The 14,224-nt window shown below is 45.5% G+C and overlaps 1 protein-coding gene across 4 annotated transcripts in view; it reads left to right on the top strand.

The window, feature by feature from the left end:
* The window catches only part of PPP6R1 (protein phosphatase 6 regulatory subunit 1), a 745,577-nt gene that overhangs the window by 234,771 nt on the left and 496,582 nt on the right, over nucleotides 1-14,224 (top strand). For all 4 annotated transcript variants that reach the window (XM_069200760.1, XM_069200759.1, XM_069200761.1 and 1 more), the window contains exon 9: nucleotides 10-162. In XM_069200760.1, coding sequence (XP_069056861.1) covers nucleotides 10-162 — 153 coding nt within the window. The remainder of the gene's footprint in view (nucleotides 1-9; nucleotides 163-14,224) is intronic.

Genomic DNA, 14,224 nt, shown 5'->3' with positions numbered 1-14,224 from the left:
AAACCACAGAAAGAAAGCTTGCAGACCACTTGGGGGATTCTTGACCCACCTCTTGGTAACACACGGCTGAATGTGGTGAAATTAGTGGCCAGCTCCTTGAATGCTAACAATGAAGCCCTTAACCAGGAACTGATGGAGTTGGATACCATGAATGTAATACTGGTGAGTCCCTGTGGGGAACTGAGTTGGCAAGACAAGTTTTATGTTATACACATACCATACATTAAATTGTTTTCAGAATGTTTTATAAACTAGATATCTTTGGTTAATTTCTAGGTCTGAAAATACATCGCATTGCATTTCATTTCAAGTTTTTCATTTTTGCTAGATTGCTAGGTTTGTTTGCCAGTGGCTATCTGTTCCAGTTCAGGGTATTCTTGGCTTTCAGTGACTTGTATTCATGGTTTCATAATAGCATAAACAAGGGTAAAATTCTCAGTATGCTGGAAAAAAAACTGGATCGGAGCACCTAGTTACAGACGGACCTGCCTGTATTTGTTTGTGTAGCTTTTTAAGTTTCTGCAAACCGGGAGCCACTCTGTAGCACGTTAAATTTTATTGCTCTACAAAAAGAGTGCCAGTAGGTCTTTAACAATACATATTCAAGTGACATGGTAGTCCTTAAGCATTAATCCTCTATGTAAGCCCTAGAAGTTGTTGCAATATTGAACAGCTAAACTGTCAGATTTGTTGAAGCATTCCAATGTATCAGACTCAATACAAAAATGTTTTATTAAAAATGTTTTATTAATCATGGAGCAGCTCTGCAAGGGTTCCAACAAAAGTAATATAGTGGGTGGTTATAAGGCGCTGTGTGAATTAGAGATGTCTGTTCCTGACTTTCTGTACCTAGGAACTGTACTTCAACCTTTAATCTTACTTTGTTGTAAGGGTATTCTGCTTAAAATATATTATTGTGCATAGTATTGTAAACGTTATGTAGTGATCTATCGCTCTGATGCAAGGCTTTAGGTGCCGAAGTCCTGCTAGTGCTCAGTGCCGCAGTAAATGAAAACTGACTTTGAAATGGTCCCTACTGTGCCCTATTTTTAGGTTCTTGACTTTACAAACAAAATAGTGGTTTCTGTGGTGATAATGAATGCAATAACCCTTAAGGTAATCCAAGTCAGTGATTGATTCCCTGTTACATTTCACTTTTTACTTCATGTTTAATGGTACTCATGTCTCTGTTTTCTAGGAGTACTTCCTTTTCCCAAATGTTTTTCTAGTTTTGTTTTTCATACATCACCGAAGATATAAGTCTTGAATAGTGTATTCTGTAAAAAACTGGGAGAGTTCAGTTTGTGGATGAGTTAAAATGACTGATCACAGTGAGAGCTTTGGAGCTGACTCTGAACGCAGTGCGAGTTTCTAACACTACCGGTATAAAGGTGTTCTGACTAAATGCTCATCAGTCCTCTCTGCAAAACACACATAGCAGTGACCACATGTTAATGAATTGTAGTGATTCTATATGGAAGCTATAGGAAAGTAGCATCTTTCTGCCATAGTTGCCTCCACGTTTTGCTTAATGTCAGTATGTTGAGTCTGTAGTACTTTGGGATCCTGCTAATTACGTCCCCAGTGTCTGTGATCTCCTCTCTACATTTAGTTGCTGGTAAACTTTTACACCCACAATTGGCATACTGGTTGTTGGAAAATGGGTTATTGGTAGGGCAGGTAGGTACCTACACCTAGCAACAAGCCACAAACCTCCACATAAGTACAGTTAGGTCTCAGTAAATTAATCCCAGCTCTACCCTTGGTAGCTTGGCATCGAGCGTCAAGGCTTAACTTAGGAGACAAAGTGTAAAGCATTCAAATATCACAAAACAGTAATTAAATAAGACACAGGAAACAGTTTAAAAATCCAAAACCAATTTATAAAAATAGCTTATATTTATATCTTTAAAATGACACAAAAACGATTAAAATCGGTTCAGGGGAACCGGAGATATGAATTTTTAAAGTATTATTATTTTCTAGCGCTTAGAAACAAAAAGCGCCAATCGGGTCATCTGGTTGCACCAGGACCGGGGCAAAGTCAAACTTTCAGGCCGACCGCGATGGAGCCCTGCTCGGCTACAAGTTGCGGGAGGCCTCGGTTAAAAAGTTACCTTCTGACTTAGTCTCTTTTTTGATGTTTTTCTTCCCCGGGACGAACCTGCCAGTTGGATCCGACCTCCTGGAGCCCTTGTCCGGATACGCGAAGTCGGTTTCCTCGGTGGTGATTTTTACCTTCGGACTTAGTCGTTTTTTCGAGATGAAAATCCTTCGACCGGGGTAAACCTGGATCTTGATCCGACGTCCGTGGAGCCCTTCTCGGATACGATGGCTGGAAGGTCCCGGTCAACTTTTTACGTTCGGACTTAGTCTCTTTTTTGGATGTTTTTCTTTACCGGGACGAACCACGAAGTCAGGCCGGGTCGCGGTTGAGGCAAGCCGGCTAGAATTTCCGCGTCGGGTCGGTCACTTTATGGAGCTTTTTTAAAAAAATTCTCCAATCTTTTCCAAACTTCTGGGGCTTCACCCAGATGTTCTTTTAAGGTTCTTTTGGGGTCCACAGCTCACCCCAAGGGTCCAGAAGTTCTGTGATGGTCCTTGGGAAGTGCGGACTTCAACTCCCAGAATACACCTGGCGCAAACTCCTTTTTGGCCACTGGACAGTGGTCAGCTGGTCACTTTTTCAGGAGTTGGTGCAGGGGACTCTGGATAGCAATTTTTCACCTGTAGGAAACAGGGAGTCCCTCCTTGAACCAGTGGAAGCCAGGCAAAGTCCTTCTTGTGGTGAAGCCCAAGTGTGCAGCTGGTGCAGTCTTTCTGAGTGCAGGGTCCAGGTGCAGGCCAGGGGTCCAGCAGGGCAGTCCTTCTTCTTTAGTTCCTTTCTTGTTGAATTCTGGAGGGGATCTGAGGTGTGGGTGCAGGTCTGCCAGTTTTATCCTTGCTCCTGGGTGAAAAGCAGGGGGGCCCTGGTTCTCCAATCAGGGACAGGGTCGTCCCCCTGTGATGACCACTTCCTGGGAAGTGTGGCAAAAATCCATCCCAGAAGGCAACAGTCTCTAAAAATCCAACATGGATGAATCTGATTTTTGGAGGTTACATCTGGCTGAGCCCACCCACTGGTGTGGCTAAAAATCATAAACACACCCCTCTCCTAATCTAATCAAGGGGGCACCTAATTGTCTGGGGTTGCAGGATGTGGGGGTGTTGCTGGGTGCTGCAAATGTCCTTCTCTGCCTTTGAAGACCAGTTTGGCAGCCCTCCCCCTTCCTGCCTCACCATCTGCTGAGGGGAGATTCTCTCCCCCAAGCACATTCCTTTGTGTGAAGCCAGGCCACTTCACACCTCATTAAAGTAGCCTGGCAGAAGCTGCTGCAGGCTGGCCAATCAGAGCACAGCAGCAAAAACAATGCAGAGCTGAAATTGGCAACTTTTTAGGTAAAGTCTAAACTTTTTACCGGAACTGGTTATATTAAATCCAACAACTGGAAGTTGTGGGATTTATTATAACAATCAATTTGATACCAAATTCTTGGTATGTAACATTTAAGGAGACTTTAAAATTTAAAATAAAGTCTGCCCATTCTAGCCTATGAAGGCCATTTACTTCAATGAGGGAAAAACGAATTTGGCTGTTTTTACCTCACCAGGGCTTATACATCTATTTTTATAAAGTCCCTGCTTATAGTTACATGGCACCCAGCCCTAGGGGCACATAGGGCACACCTTAGGGGTGACTTATATGTAAAAATAAGGTAGTTTAAGACTTTGGAAGTACCTTTAATTCCAAAGTCGAATTTGCATATAACTTTAATTTAAAAGCAGCCAGCAAGGCAGGCTTGCTTTTAAAATGACACTGGGCACCTCAGCAATGCACCTAGGTGTGCACCACCTATGCTGTGGTCCCTAAACCTACATGCCCTACCATATACTAGGGACTTATAGGTAGGTTAACTTAGCCAATTATAATTAGCCTAATTTGCATATCCATTTTACACAGAGCACTGGCCCTGGGACTGGTAAGCAGTACCCAGGGCACAGCCAAGAGTCAGTAACCACCAGTACCTATCCAGAAAGAGTGGGGGTGATCAGGCAAAAAAAAAAGGACTTTCCTACACTGGTGAACCCATGTAAGTCCCTAGAATGTGGTACTTAAGTACCCAAGGCATTGGTATAGCAGGGGTCTCCCTTGGGCATGTATTATGCTACCCATGGGAGCCCATGCAAACGGTCTCAGCAGACCTGCCATTACATGCACCTTTCACTTCATCTACAAGGCTTGCCTTATATCGCGGTCACTTCACTTGGACACTGTAAGTCACCCCTATGGTAGGCCCTTCAACCCTAGGGCAGGATGCATCTCCCTAAGCTTGAGGGTACTCCTGCATGAGCAGGGTTCCCCTACAAACCCCAGATTCTATTCCCTGGGCTTTGTATGTGCGGGGAAGCCATCTTAAGGTATGTAGAGGACACTGGTCAACACGAGTGGTCCAACTAAATAATGGCTTCTCCAAACCTTGGCATGTTTGGTATCAAACATGTTGGAATCATTCAGTTACACAGATTCCAGTGCTAGTTGCATGAGCCTATGTCCTCTGGGGGTGACTTGGAGGATCCCCCCGTAGTTCTGCATGTTCAGGCTTGCGGGATCTGGCTTGCCAGCCAGTGCTGCTGCTGACCCCAGACACTGTTCTGCCCTCCTGCTAATGAGCCTAATTCAAGCAGTGGAAGGCAGAACAACGAAGTTCCTGCAAGAGAGAGGTGTGATCACCTCTCCCTTTGAAATGGGTGTCTCTGGGCTGGTGTGAGGTAGCCTCTGAGCACCACCAGACTGTTTGAAGGGCACATTTGGTGCCCTCCTTGCATAACACAGTTTGCACCAGTTTAGGATCCCCTGGTTCCCACTCTGACGTGAAACCACACAAAGGACAGGGGAGTGACCACCCTACTCTCCAGCTCCTCCTCTAAGGAGGTGCACAGAGCTCTGCCAGGTGGCCAGTGATTCAGCCATCTTGGAAACAAGATAGGCTGAGGTCCCTGAGAGCATCTGACAGGTTAGGCCAGGTAGATGATGCCCATGCCCACCTCTGAGTGACCATTCCCTTTTAGAGTTACTGAAGGGCTTCCCTGAGGGTGGGTTCTCAGTTTTGTCGAGCAAGACTCTTCAAGGAACTCTTTGCAAGACATCTGTTGCTGGCCTCCTGCTGATCTGCTTTTGGAAATGAAACAGGACTGTATCCATTTGGGAGGGCTCTCACTGCAACATTGTTTTCTCCAGCTCCTGCAAGAGTTCCGCTACATCCGTAGCTGTGCATCCTACATGGTCACAAGGACTCTGCCTGCATCCAAGAAGCAAGAAGGCATCTCCTTTGGAGTGAAGGAGTCCCTGCTCCGTATCCACAGGCACCTCTCGACAGCTACTGGCTGGGTGATCCTGCTGCCCCATGGACAACGAAAAGGCTCTGCTCGCAGGTGGTGGTTCTGTGGTCCTCTCCGGGTCCAACTTTGTCTTTTGACCAACTTGGGAGATGGTGGACCCTTGCTGCAGCCACTGGAACGGAACCCCTTTGCATCACAACTGTTACTCTTGCCAAGGCTTGTTTGCTCTTCCTCCAGGAGATCTTTGAGCTCCAAGAAGCCCCAGCCTTCAGCACTCTGCAACCCAAGATTAGCTTCCCCTCTGCAGCTCCTGTGGCGTGGTAGTCCTGTTTTGTTGTGGTCCTGTTTTGTTGTGCTGCTGAGGCCTCTGTGTCTCCCTGTGCCTGCTGCCAGTGGGCCACTCGTCGGGGCTCCTTGGACTCTGGCTGGCTTTCCTTTCTGCTGAAGGCCTGCCCTGACTCCCCTCCCAGGCCTGAGTCATTAGGACTTTGCTGTTACCCAAGAACCTGCAGTCTTCCTTGCAACATCTTTTTACGTTTGCCAAGGCCTGTTGGTGCTCATACTGGCCACTGAACCTTCCTCCTCCAATCTGGTGACCAACCTGGGACAGCTTGTGGGCGACTCAAAGGATCTCCTGCATCCCCCTGTACTCCGCAGCTGTGCTTCTTTCACTGTCCTGCAGGAACTTCGCCTCCAAGAGGGTGGGCATTGCCTAACTGCACCGCCTGAACATCTGAGTGGTGTGGACACTATACCCTTTGTTCTCAGGTTCTTCTCATCTGGAATCCACCTCTGGGTTCCACCAGCCTGGTCCACAGGTTGCAACAGCAGTAGGACAACCAAGACTTCCATTGACTACAACAAGGGTTTCCAGTGTCAATTAACCGCTATGCACCTGGCCTCCCTGGTGTAGGTACTCCAGTGTTCTGGGTGTCCACGGATGGGGGCTCTCTCCAACCTTCTATATGCCAACTGGTTTCCTCTGGGTCAACTGGGAAGGGTCCAGAATCCATAAAAATCCAACTGCGACGGTCCTGTGTTAGCCTGTGAAACACCGGCTCTTTAACAACTCGGCACCTGTGGGATTTCTAGAACTTACTTCTGGTAATTTCCTACTTCCCCAGCCCCTGGAATTTTAACACACTTAACTTGGTTGGGCACCTTCAGTCTTATACCACTTTCTTTGTATATGGTTTGTCCCTCACATACAGGGCTCCAGGTATTTCTATGCTTTTCTTGTTTGTTGCTTAAGAGTATGTTTTGTGGGTATATATCTCCTAGTGGAAGTATATCAATGTTACAATGTTAGTATATCAATGTTAGTATAACCTTAGTGTTGTAATAAAGAATACTTTATTTTTGCAACACCTGGTATGGTTCTTTCTTGTGAACAGTTACTGACTGACTATTGTGGTATTGTAAGTACTTTACACTCCACCTGGGTAAGCTTTAGCTGCTCGCTATGACTAGAGAGCTTTTGCTATCTGGACACCTAAACACTATCATTATGGGTTGCCTGGACTCAGTATAGGGTGCCACACCATAGGCGTACACCATAAAGTGAGCCAGCGTCCTATACTGCGTGTGAAAGGGGACGATGATATGGAAGAGACAAAAGTAAGTCCCGCCTGAAAGCGACAGTGCAAAGTCAGTGATGCATAAGAAAGAAGACCAGCATTGGCAAAGCCAACAGATCTCGTCTACAAGAGCTATTGGCTTTGCCAATGTCTTTAGCTATGTTTTACAGTAGCATGGCTGCTTTGCAGCGTGACAGTTGGGTAAAACAAAAAATAGCAATGACGTTTCAAGTTCAACAACATGGAGCTGGAGTAGAGGTTGAGTGGTGGCAAGCAGCTACCCAGAGCGGGGTGGGAAGGTGAGCAGCAACAAGCGAAGTGGGTCAAGGGTAAGCAACATAGAATGCAGGACCAGGTGGGACGCAGCAAACATTGCAAGATAGGTGGCAAGCACCAGACACTGCATGAGGGGGGCACTGCAGTTTAGTGGGGCAAGCAACAGTGCTGGAAATGAGGGGGGGGACACTGCAGGTTAGTGGGGCAAGCAACAATGCTGGAAATGGGGAGGGAAGCCAGTGTGGGTCAGGAGGGTAAGCAACAACACAGAGCACAACCAGGAGTTGAAGGGGGGGGGGGGGCGCAGGCACCAATGCGGAACAGGAGGGTGGTTTGGGACAAGCTGCTAAACGCAGCACAATGGAGGGGTGGGTAGGAACAAACAATAACATGTATGCTGACAAAAGCACATGGGTAAGGGAATGGCACTGAATGGAGGGGAGGAGCACATGATGGAGTCTGCCTACAAATACACAAACATTTGCTCTCTTTTTGAGTGCTTCTACTAAAAGCAAAAGACAGCTCAAAGTGCAAACAATGGAAGGACACAAGACTTGAGCCATGCCCCAGGAAGGGAAAAAACATGAAGAGGAAGTATAACCAGCACTTACAAAGGTGAAGCAAGGAAATGGGAGTAGCAATAAGGCTAAGTAAGAAATGAATGGGTTCTAAGCCCACCGTAAGCAAAATGTCTTGCAAGCAACATGCTCAGTAAGATATGCAGAAGGAGGGATATGTGGTGAAAGTCATAAGGGACAAACTGAGTGGGATTGCAGTGGAAATTCATGTGAAGGGAAGAACAGGAGTTGTTACTTTTTAGCATGGATTTTTACTCATTATCAGATAAACATTGGTAAAGCCTATAAGGTCTGAACTCTTTTAGTGTACGTATTCATTAGTGTTCGATGTTGTGTGATCTATTTGGATGCACTACCAGAAAACAGATAAAGGTGCCCAAATACTAGTCTGGTAGCACGCTGTGTCAAGCATACAATTCTAGTTTGTTTTAGGCCCCACCCCATTGATTGGATTCTTTCAGAACACTCCTTTTTGATACTGCTACCTTTTTGCGATTGTTGCAGGGGAGTGTGGAAGTAAATGCAGTTGTATTCATAACTGCTTCAGTTTTGGGATTATTTTCCCTATAAGCTGGATACTATTTAGTTCTTTATGCAAGGCACCTCGATAGTTTCCAACTTCACATGCCACTTCAGGAAGTTAAAACATTTGACAATCCTTTTCTTGTGTTCCTGCCATTCTGTCTAAGAGATGCTTTCCCATCGTTTAATTGAGTTCATGGCCAAGGTACAGCCTGATTTTGATGGAAACTTATAATAGCAGTTGTGTTACCTTAAAAAAATCATACATTTGATAGATTGGATCTGATGAATTTTGTAGCAGTGCACCCATAAACCACTAGGTGGTGGAATGTGGCTGTGCATTGGTTGCAAATGGCCCCAGAAGTGTCGGAGTGGAGCTGTGCCACCCTTGTGTGCTGACATAGGTTCCTCCCCAAACCCGCCTTCCGATGCAGATCCATAGCTCCTGAAATTGTCAGATTTTCAATGACTCCTAAGTGTACTAGGGAATAATCTCCCCATCGAAAATGAGGACTCAAGCTGTGCTGTGACTGCAGGAAGAAATGTTAAACACTGACCCACATAAAGTATGCCTTTGTTGCTTGGGCTGTGGACACTACTTTGAGTCATGTGGTAGGTGGCTCTTAAGTTGTGACCTTCATGCAAATCCAGCTCCAGATCCAAATCGCAGGCCAAGTCACATGAAGGCTCCATTTAAAAAATAAATAAAAGTACTATGGTAAGTCAAAGATCAAGTCAAAGTGGAAGTATAAAAAAAGCAAAGCAGGACTCTAACCCATCCCACCAACCATTTCAAAGGGAAGGCATAAGGGCTGTCAGTAACTCTATAAAGATACCTAGCCAATCACTCAGTTGGTCCAATTGCGCTCCGTTACCCAGGCAATCGTCCAACTCCTCTGCAAACAGAGGTGTTCAAAGAGGCCACGTTGCACATTTTCAGTTTACTTCCTATTGTGCACCTTTGAGCCCCACAGGGGCCTACAGTTGGGTTACAGCTGGCGAGTCCCTCCCCAGTTCTCGCTGTCAACCCAGGACCTGTTACTGAGCCCATACCGACTGCGGTGCAGAGTTCCACTCGTGCCCCGAGATCCATGCCAGTTCCTGCTACCTGAATGCTCATGTCAGATCCTGAACTGACGGCGGCTCAAGTTCGACCCTTGTTGTGCCATGAAATTACAGAAGCACAATCTGTTATGCTCCCTGGTACTAATACTTTGCTTCTGCCATTTCGCAGCTTTTAGTAGTGGCTCTGTGAGTTCTTTGGCTCTTAGTCTCGTTCTGTGCCATAGCAGGGTGCATCCCAGGATGTTGATAACAATGAAGGAGTATTATTTGCTCCACTCTTATGTACATGGATGATGCCTTATGCTATTTTTTTTGTTCACATTTTCACAGTACATTTTATATAATGCAGGTTGACCTATCTGGTACTAATATATGTAAATTATCACATTGCAGAAACAACCTCTTGTCCTAATTTACACTTTGCTGAGTGTCAGATGGGCAGACACCGTGAAAACAAACCAAACAAGCATTTTCAATGCAACGGGGCTCGCATTCGCTCGAGTTAGAGCTATTTGCGTTGTGAACTCCTAACCGGACTTTTCTCGACACAAATTAAAAGAAAAAAAACGGAGCGCGATCGCGTTATGTAAAATGCAGCGCGATCGCGCTGAAATTGAAAACGTAAAAACGGAGCGCGATCGCGCTATGTATACCCCAGCGTGATTGCGCTGCGGGGAAAGTAAACAGATGAAGTAGTCCGGAAACCCAGGCTGAAAACATCGAGCCTCGAATGGTTTCAGTACTTTACTGGTGCTGTGTAGGTGGGCTTAACACCTGAAAAGGCATGACGTATGCATGCTTTTAACAAATGAAAGCAAGCAGATTTTAAAGAGCAAGCCCAGGAACCAATGAAAGTGACCTGGGCGTGGTTTGAAGCCCAAAGAGAGATTACATCATGGACTGAGTGCTTTGCGCTAGCCCATGAAAATGAACAAGAAGCCAATTGGAACAAACATTTTTGAACCAGCCAACAAATCACAAAGTCTTGGGAGAAAGAGATCGCTAGTCAGCAAGGAAGACAGCACTGCTGTCAATGCTGGCAGATACATAACCGCCTAAGATATAGCTTGTGTCTGAGCATATATAGAAAATGCCCCATTTCAATGTTAAACGGTTACATGCATCATTAGTTACAATAAAGTACCTGGTATATTATGAAATCCCTATTTGACTAAAATAATATATGATCACATATACCAGTGCTTCATATGGGGTCCTTTGTCATGCTTACCCTCAAGCTTAATTGAAACTGCCGTAGTCTCCATGGGGTATAGTTCAACTAAGAATAATCCACATTGGTACTATAGCAATGATTTTGGCTTTAGTCCAGTTGCACACATTACATAGGCTACAATGAAGCTAAAGGCTGACTCCACTCTCCAACCCATATCAATGCTCCTCTCTGCTACGACCAGTGTCAGACCAACAAATCTACATATTTCCTTTAGTCTTGTGCAATTTGACAAGTAAACATCTGGCGATGTCCACAAACTGCTGGTGGCGAGTATATTTATTAAAGAAAGAACCTGCTCCTAAAATTGTACCCCCATCACTCAAGTCTAGATCATGTGCAAGAAATCTGCCTATTGGCCCTTACTTTTCCGACGAGTATCCAAAGCTCCCGGGACCATCAAGGCAAATTTGGCAGGGGCCTGATAGGTTGGGGGCCATCATTTGATCCCATTTCCTTTGAAGCCCGTGCTGCTCATTGTGTGCCACCACGTTTGCACATTCTTCTTTTGTCTGTCGCTGCGAGGGCCTCTCCATAATAGTCCCCTCCCTTCTCGTTGGTCTAGGTATATTTCCCCGGCTTTGTACCATTTCTTTCCCTGTCAGAAAGCAGGATACCATTGAGCCCCAACCACTTCCAAACCTCCTCTGGATTGTTTAAAAAAAAAAAAAAAAAAGTTTCATTATCTTTCATCACCACAAAATAGCCCAGTGAGGATTTGGGAGTACTATGTGATATGGCTGAGTGGCCTTATCTTGCAGTACACTTACAAATACTGCCTTGGGTCCAGTCAGGTACGTTTACCTAGCTTTAAACTCAATCCTGGGTAGCTGTGGCTGTGTGCAGTAGTGCTTAGCAGGGGTACAATATGTAAAGCATTTAACAGCACCAAACAACGAAATAAGAAATTCAGGCGACATGAAAGAATCACAACACCAATTTATAAAAATACATTATATTTTAATGAATTATTTAGAGGTCTTTAGCAGCAAAATCCTTCAGAGGTTCTTGCAGTTAGAAATTTTAAAGACAATAAATAGTTTTCATATCAACAGCAAACAAGCATTGGCCAACAAAATGTTTGTAAAAAGTTAGTTCAGCAACTCTGGCCCGAGTTGGGTGCCTAAGTCCGACAAGACAGAGGTCTAAGGGACCAAAAAGGATACTTTAAACAAATACCTAGCCACTACAGCATTTTTAAGGCAAGACCCAAACTTTACAGGATAAACACCATAGACATCATTGGAGTGGTCCTGATGCTGAGGGATGCAGGCAAAAAGAAGCTCAAAGGCTGTTCCATTTGTGATGCGGTTAAAAGGGTACTTTTGTGAGTCTTATTCTGTCCACGGGTGAAGTGAGGTTATCTTGGCCACAGAGGTCGGGGGTCACTAAAAGTCCCCTGCATTGCAGGAGCAGGCCAGCTGATGCTGGGCCACTGGTCAGTCAGTCTGCACTGCGGTTGGGGCAGAATTTGTTGGTGGGGCCTAGAGTCTTTTGGTAGGACTAATCCGGTCCTGGAGAGCATTCTCGGGTTCAGCAGACAGGTACAGGTTTTGGCTATCTTGGATTTGTTGTCTTGGGTGCCTGGCAACTGGTAGCGGTAAAACTTCTGTGCTATGGGCTCTTTCGGCTCATGTGTCCCAGAGCTGGTTCTAGAGGTTCAGCCGACTGACCCTTGGAGTCATTGCTGTTGTTGGATGTCAGGAATCAACTTTTCCCCGAGACAGGAGCCATAGGCACAGTCCAAACTTTACTAGCCCAAAGTGCAGCAGGTGTCCTGAGCATGCAGCCTCTTTGTGCGGTTCCAAGGGCAGCTCGGCAGTCCTTCTTTGGTCATCTCCAATTCCAGCGTGATCTGAGGGTCAGGCTACTAGGGGTCCCATATTTAATCAGGCCCACTGTAAAAAACGGTTTGGAAGTAAGTTTCCCCCCTCTGACCCTTTTTCTATGCGGTCTACAGGAGCAAAATGCACCCTGCTCAGGGGTGTTGGGCCAGGCGCCCCATGAAAGGCAGCTTCCCCTTTGAAGCTCGTCTCAGGGCTGAACCCCGAGTGGTCATCCTAGCATTGAAGGTGACACCTAACTGTTGCGGCTCTGCCTTCGTTCCTCAGCCTGGGAGCTGTTTGCTTTCTGACCACCTGGGGAGATGTGTAGTGTGTGTATGTGACTTTGTGAGGCTGCTAGACAAGTAGAGCTGAAAGTGGCGACTTTCTTAAAGTTGCCTAACTTTTAATAGTGACATTTATTTTGGCCTGGTCATCTGGTCGCTTTTAATGCCACAATTAATTTGATACCATACATAACCCAGTCAGGTAGTACCATTCAAAAGTTATCCGGGTTGGGAGGGATGCCACCTGGTAATTCTGTTAGCCAGTGGGGCTACTAACTTTACCCATAGCAAAACAGCAATTTAAAAGTGTTACTGTTAAGACACATCGCAAAACATGTCTTACTTTACAAAATACAGCTCCCTGTCATAGGACTACATAGGCTTTCCGTTAAGGAGACTTAGATTTATTGTTAAGGGATAGGGAGGCTTTGCTATTGGTTTAAATGGCATAATCAAACTGGCAGTGAAAACACTGTCCTAATCTGCAGTGGCATTTTGTATCATGTCACACGGATGGTGGCACAAACAGTGCTGCAGCCCGGAGTGGACACACTCTTACATGCCCTGTGTACCATATAGTAGAGACTTATAAGCACATCAGGCTTCGCCAATTGGGTGTTTCAATCCATTTTGACATGTAATTTATAAAGAGCTAAATTGTGCACAACCCTCAGCTCCTTTGTTAGATTGACGTCAGAACCAGAGGGCAGAAAGAAAACAATCTCAGAGCTCCGTAACAGAATCTTGTTTCCAGCATTGAGGCTTTTACACTGCCCAAATTTGTTCTTTACAACGTGTATGATATACAGTCATATACATTGGCTGGTGAAAAATCATCTTTCGAAGCAGTTTGTCCGGGCTCCGGCTATGCCTTTGACGCATCTTTCTTTCCAGACACCAATGACAACTAACTCCATACTCTCCATGACTAAGAGGAATGTAAAAGATGCCATTCAATTTTTTATCCTAAGTGTCACACCAAATATTCCAGATAGGACCAACATAAGGTGTGTAATCTGTCTGTCCCCGAAAGACGATGAAGGGTCGTGTGAGTTGCCTGATATTCCGCTCCAAGAAGATGTTTCGGCTGCAAAGGGAGCGTTGTTGGGTCCACTCCACAATGCAGAAGTGTACAAAAGATATGCCCTACATTTCGGGGAACAATATACGGAATTAGAACAAGAGGCTGAAGTTAGAGGCACAGAAAGTGCCAATGAATAATCTCAAGACTGTTGGCTAGCAGCGGCGACAGTTCCTACTCTGATCCCGATCCGTCCACGCAAAGACACATGAGTACATCAGCGAAAGCCTCCCATACCCCAACAAAGATTGCTAAGATGGCTTACAGAACCCCACTGCCATCGGGCCATGGTGGTATTCGAAAATAGGTTCCAGATCTCACTCATGTCACTGAAAAACATTTGACAAAAGTCAAGAAGTTCAAAGCCTTAAATGTCTCCTCGTTGCTGGTACAGAAAGCACAAGC

Source organism: Pleurodeles waltl, chromosome 7 (genome assembly GCF_031143425.1).
Source record: "Pleurodeles waltl isolate 20211129_DDA chromosome 7, aPleWal1.hap1.20221129, whole genome shotgun sequence".
NCBI classification, from domain to species: domain Eukaryota; kingdom Metazoa; phylum Chordata; class Amphibia; order Caudata; family Salamandridae; genus Pleurodeles; species Pleurodeles waltl.
Note: the sequence above shows the minus strand (reverse complement) of the source record. Positions and strands in the feature narration are given on the sequence as shown.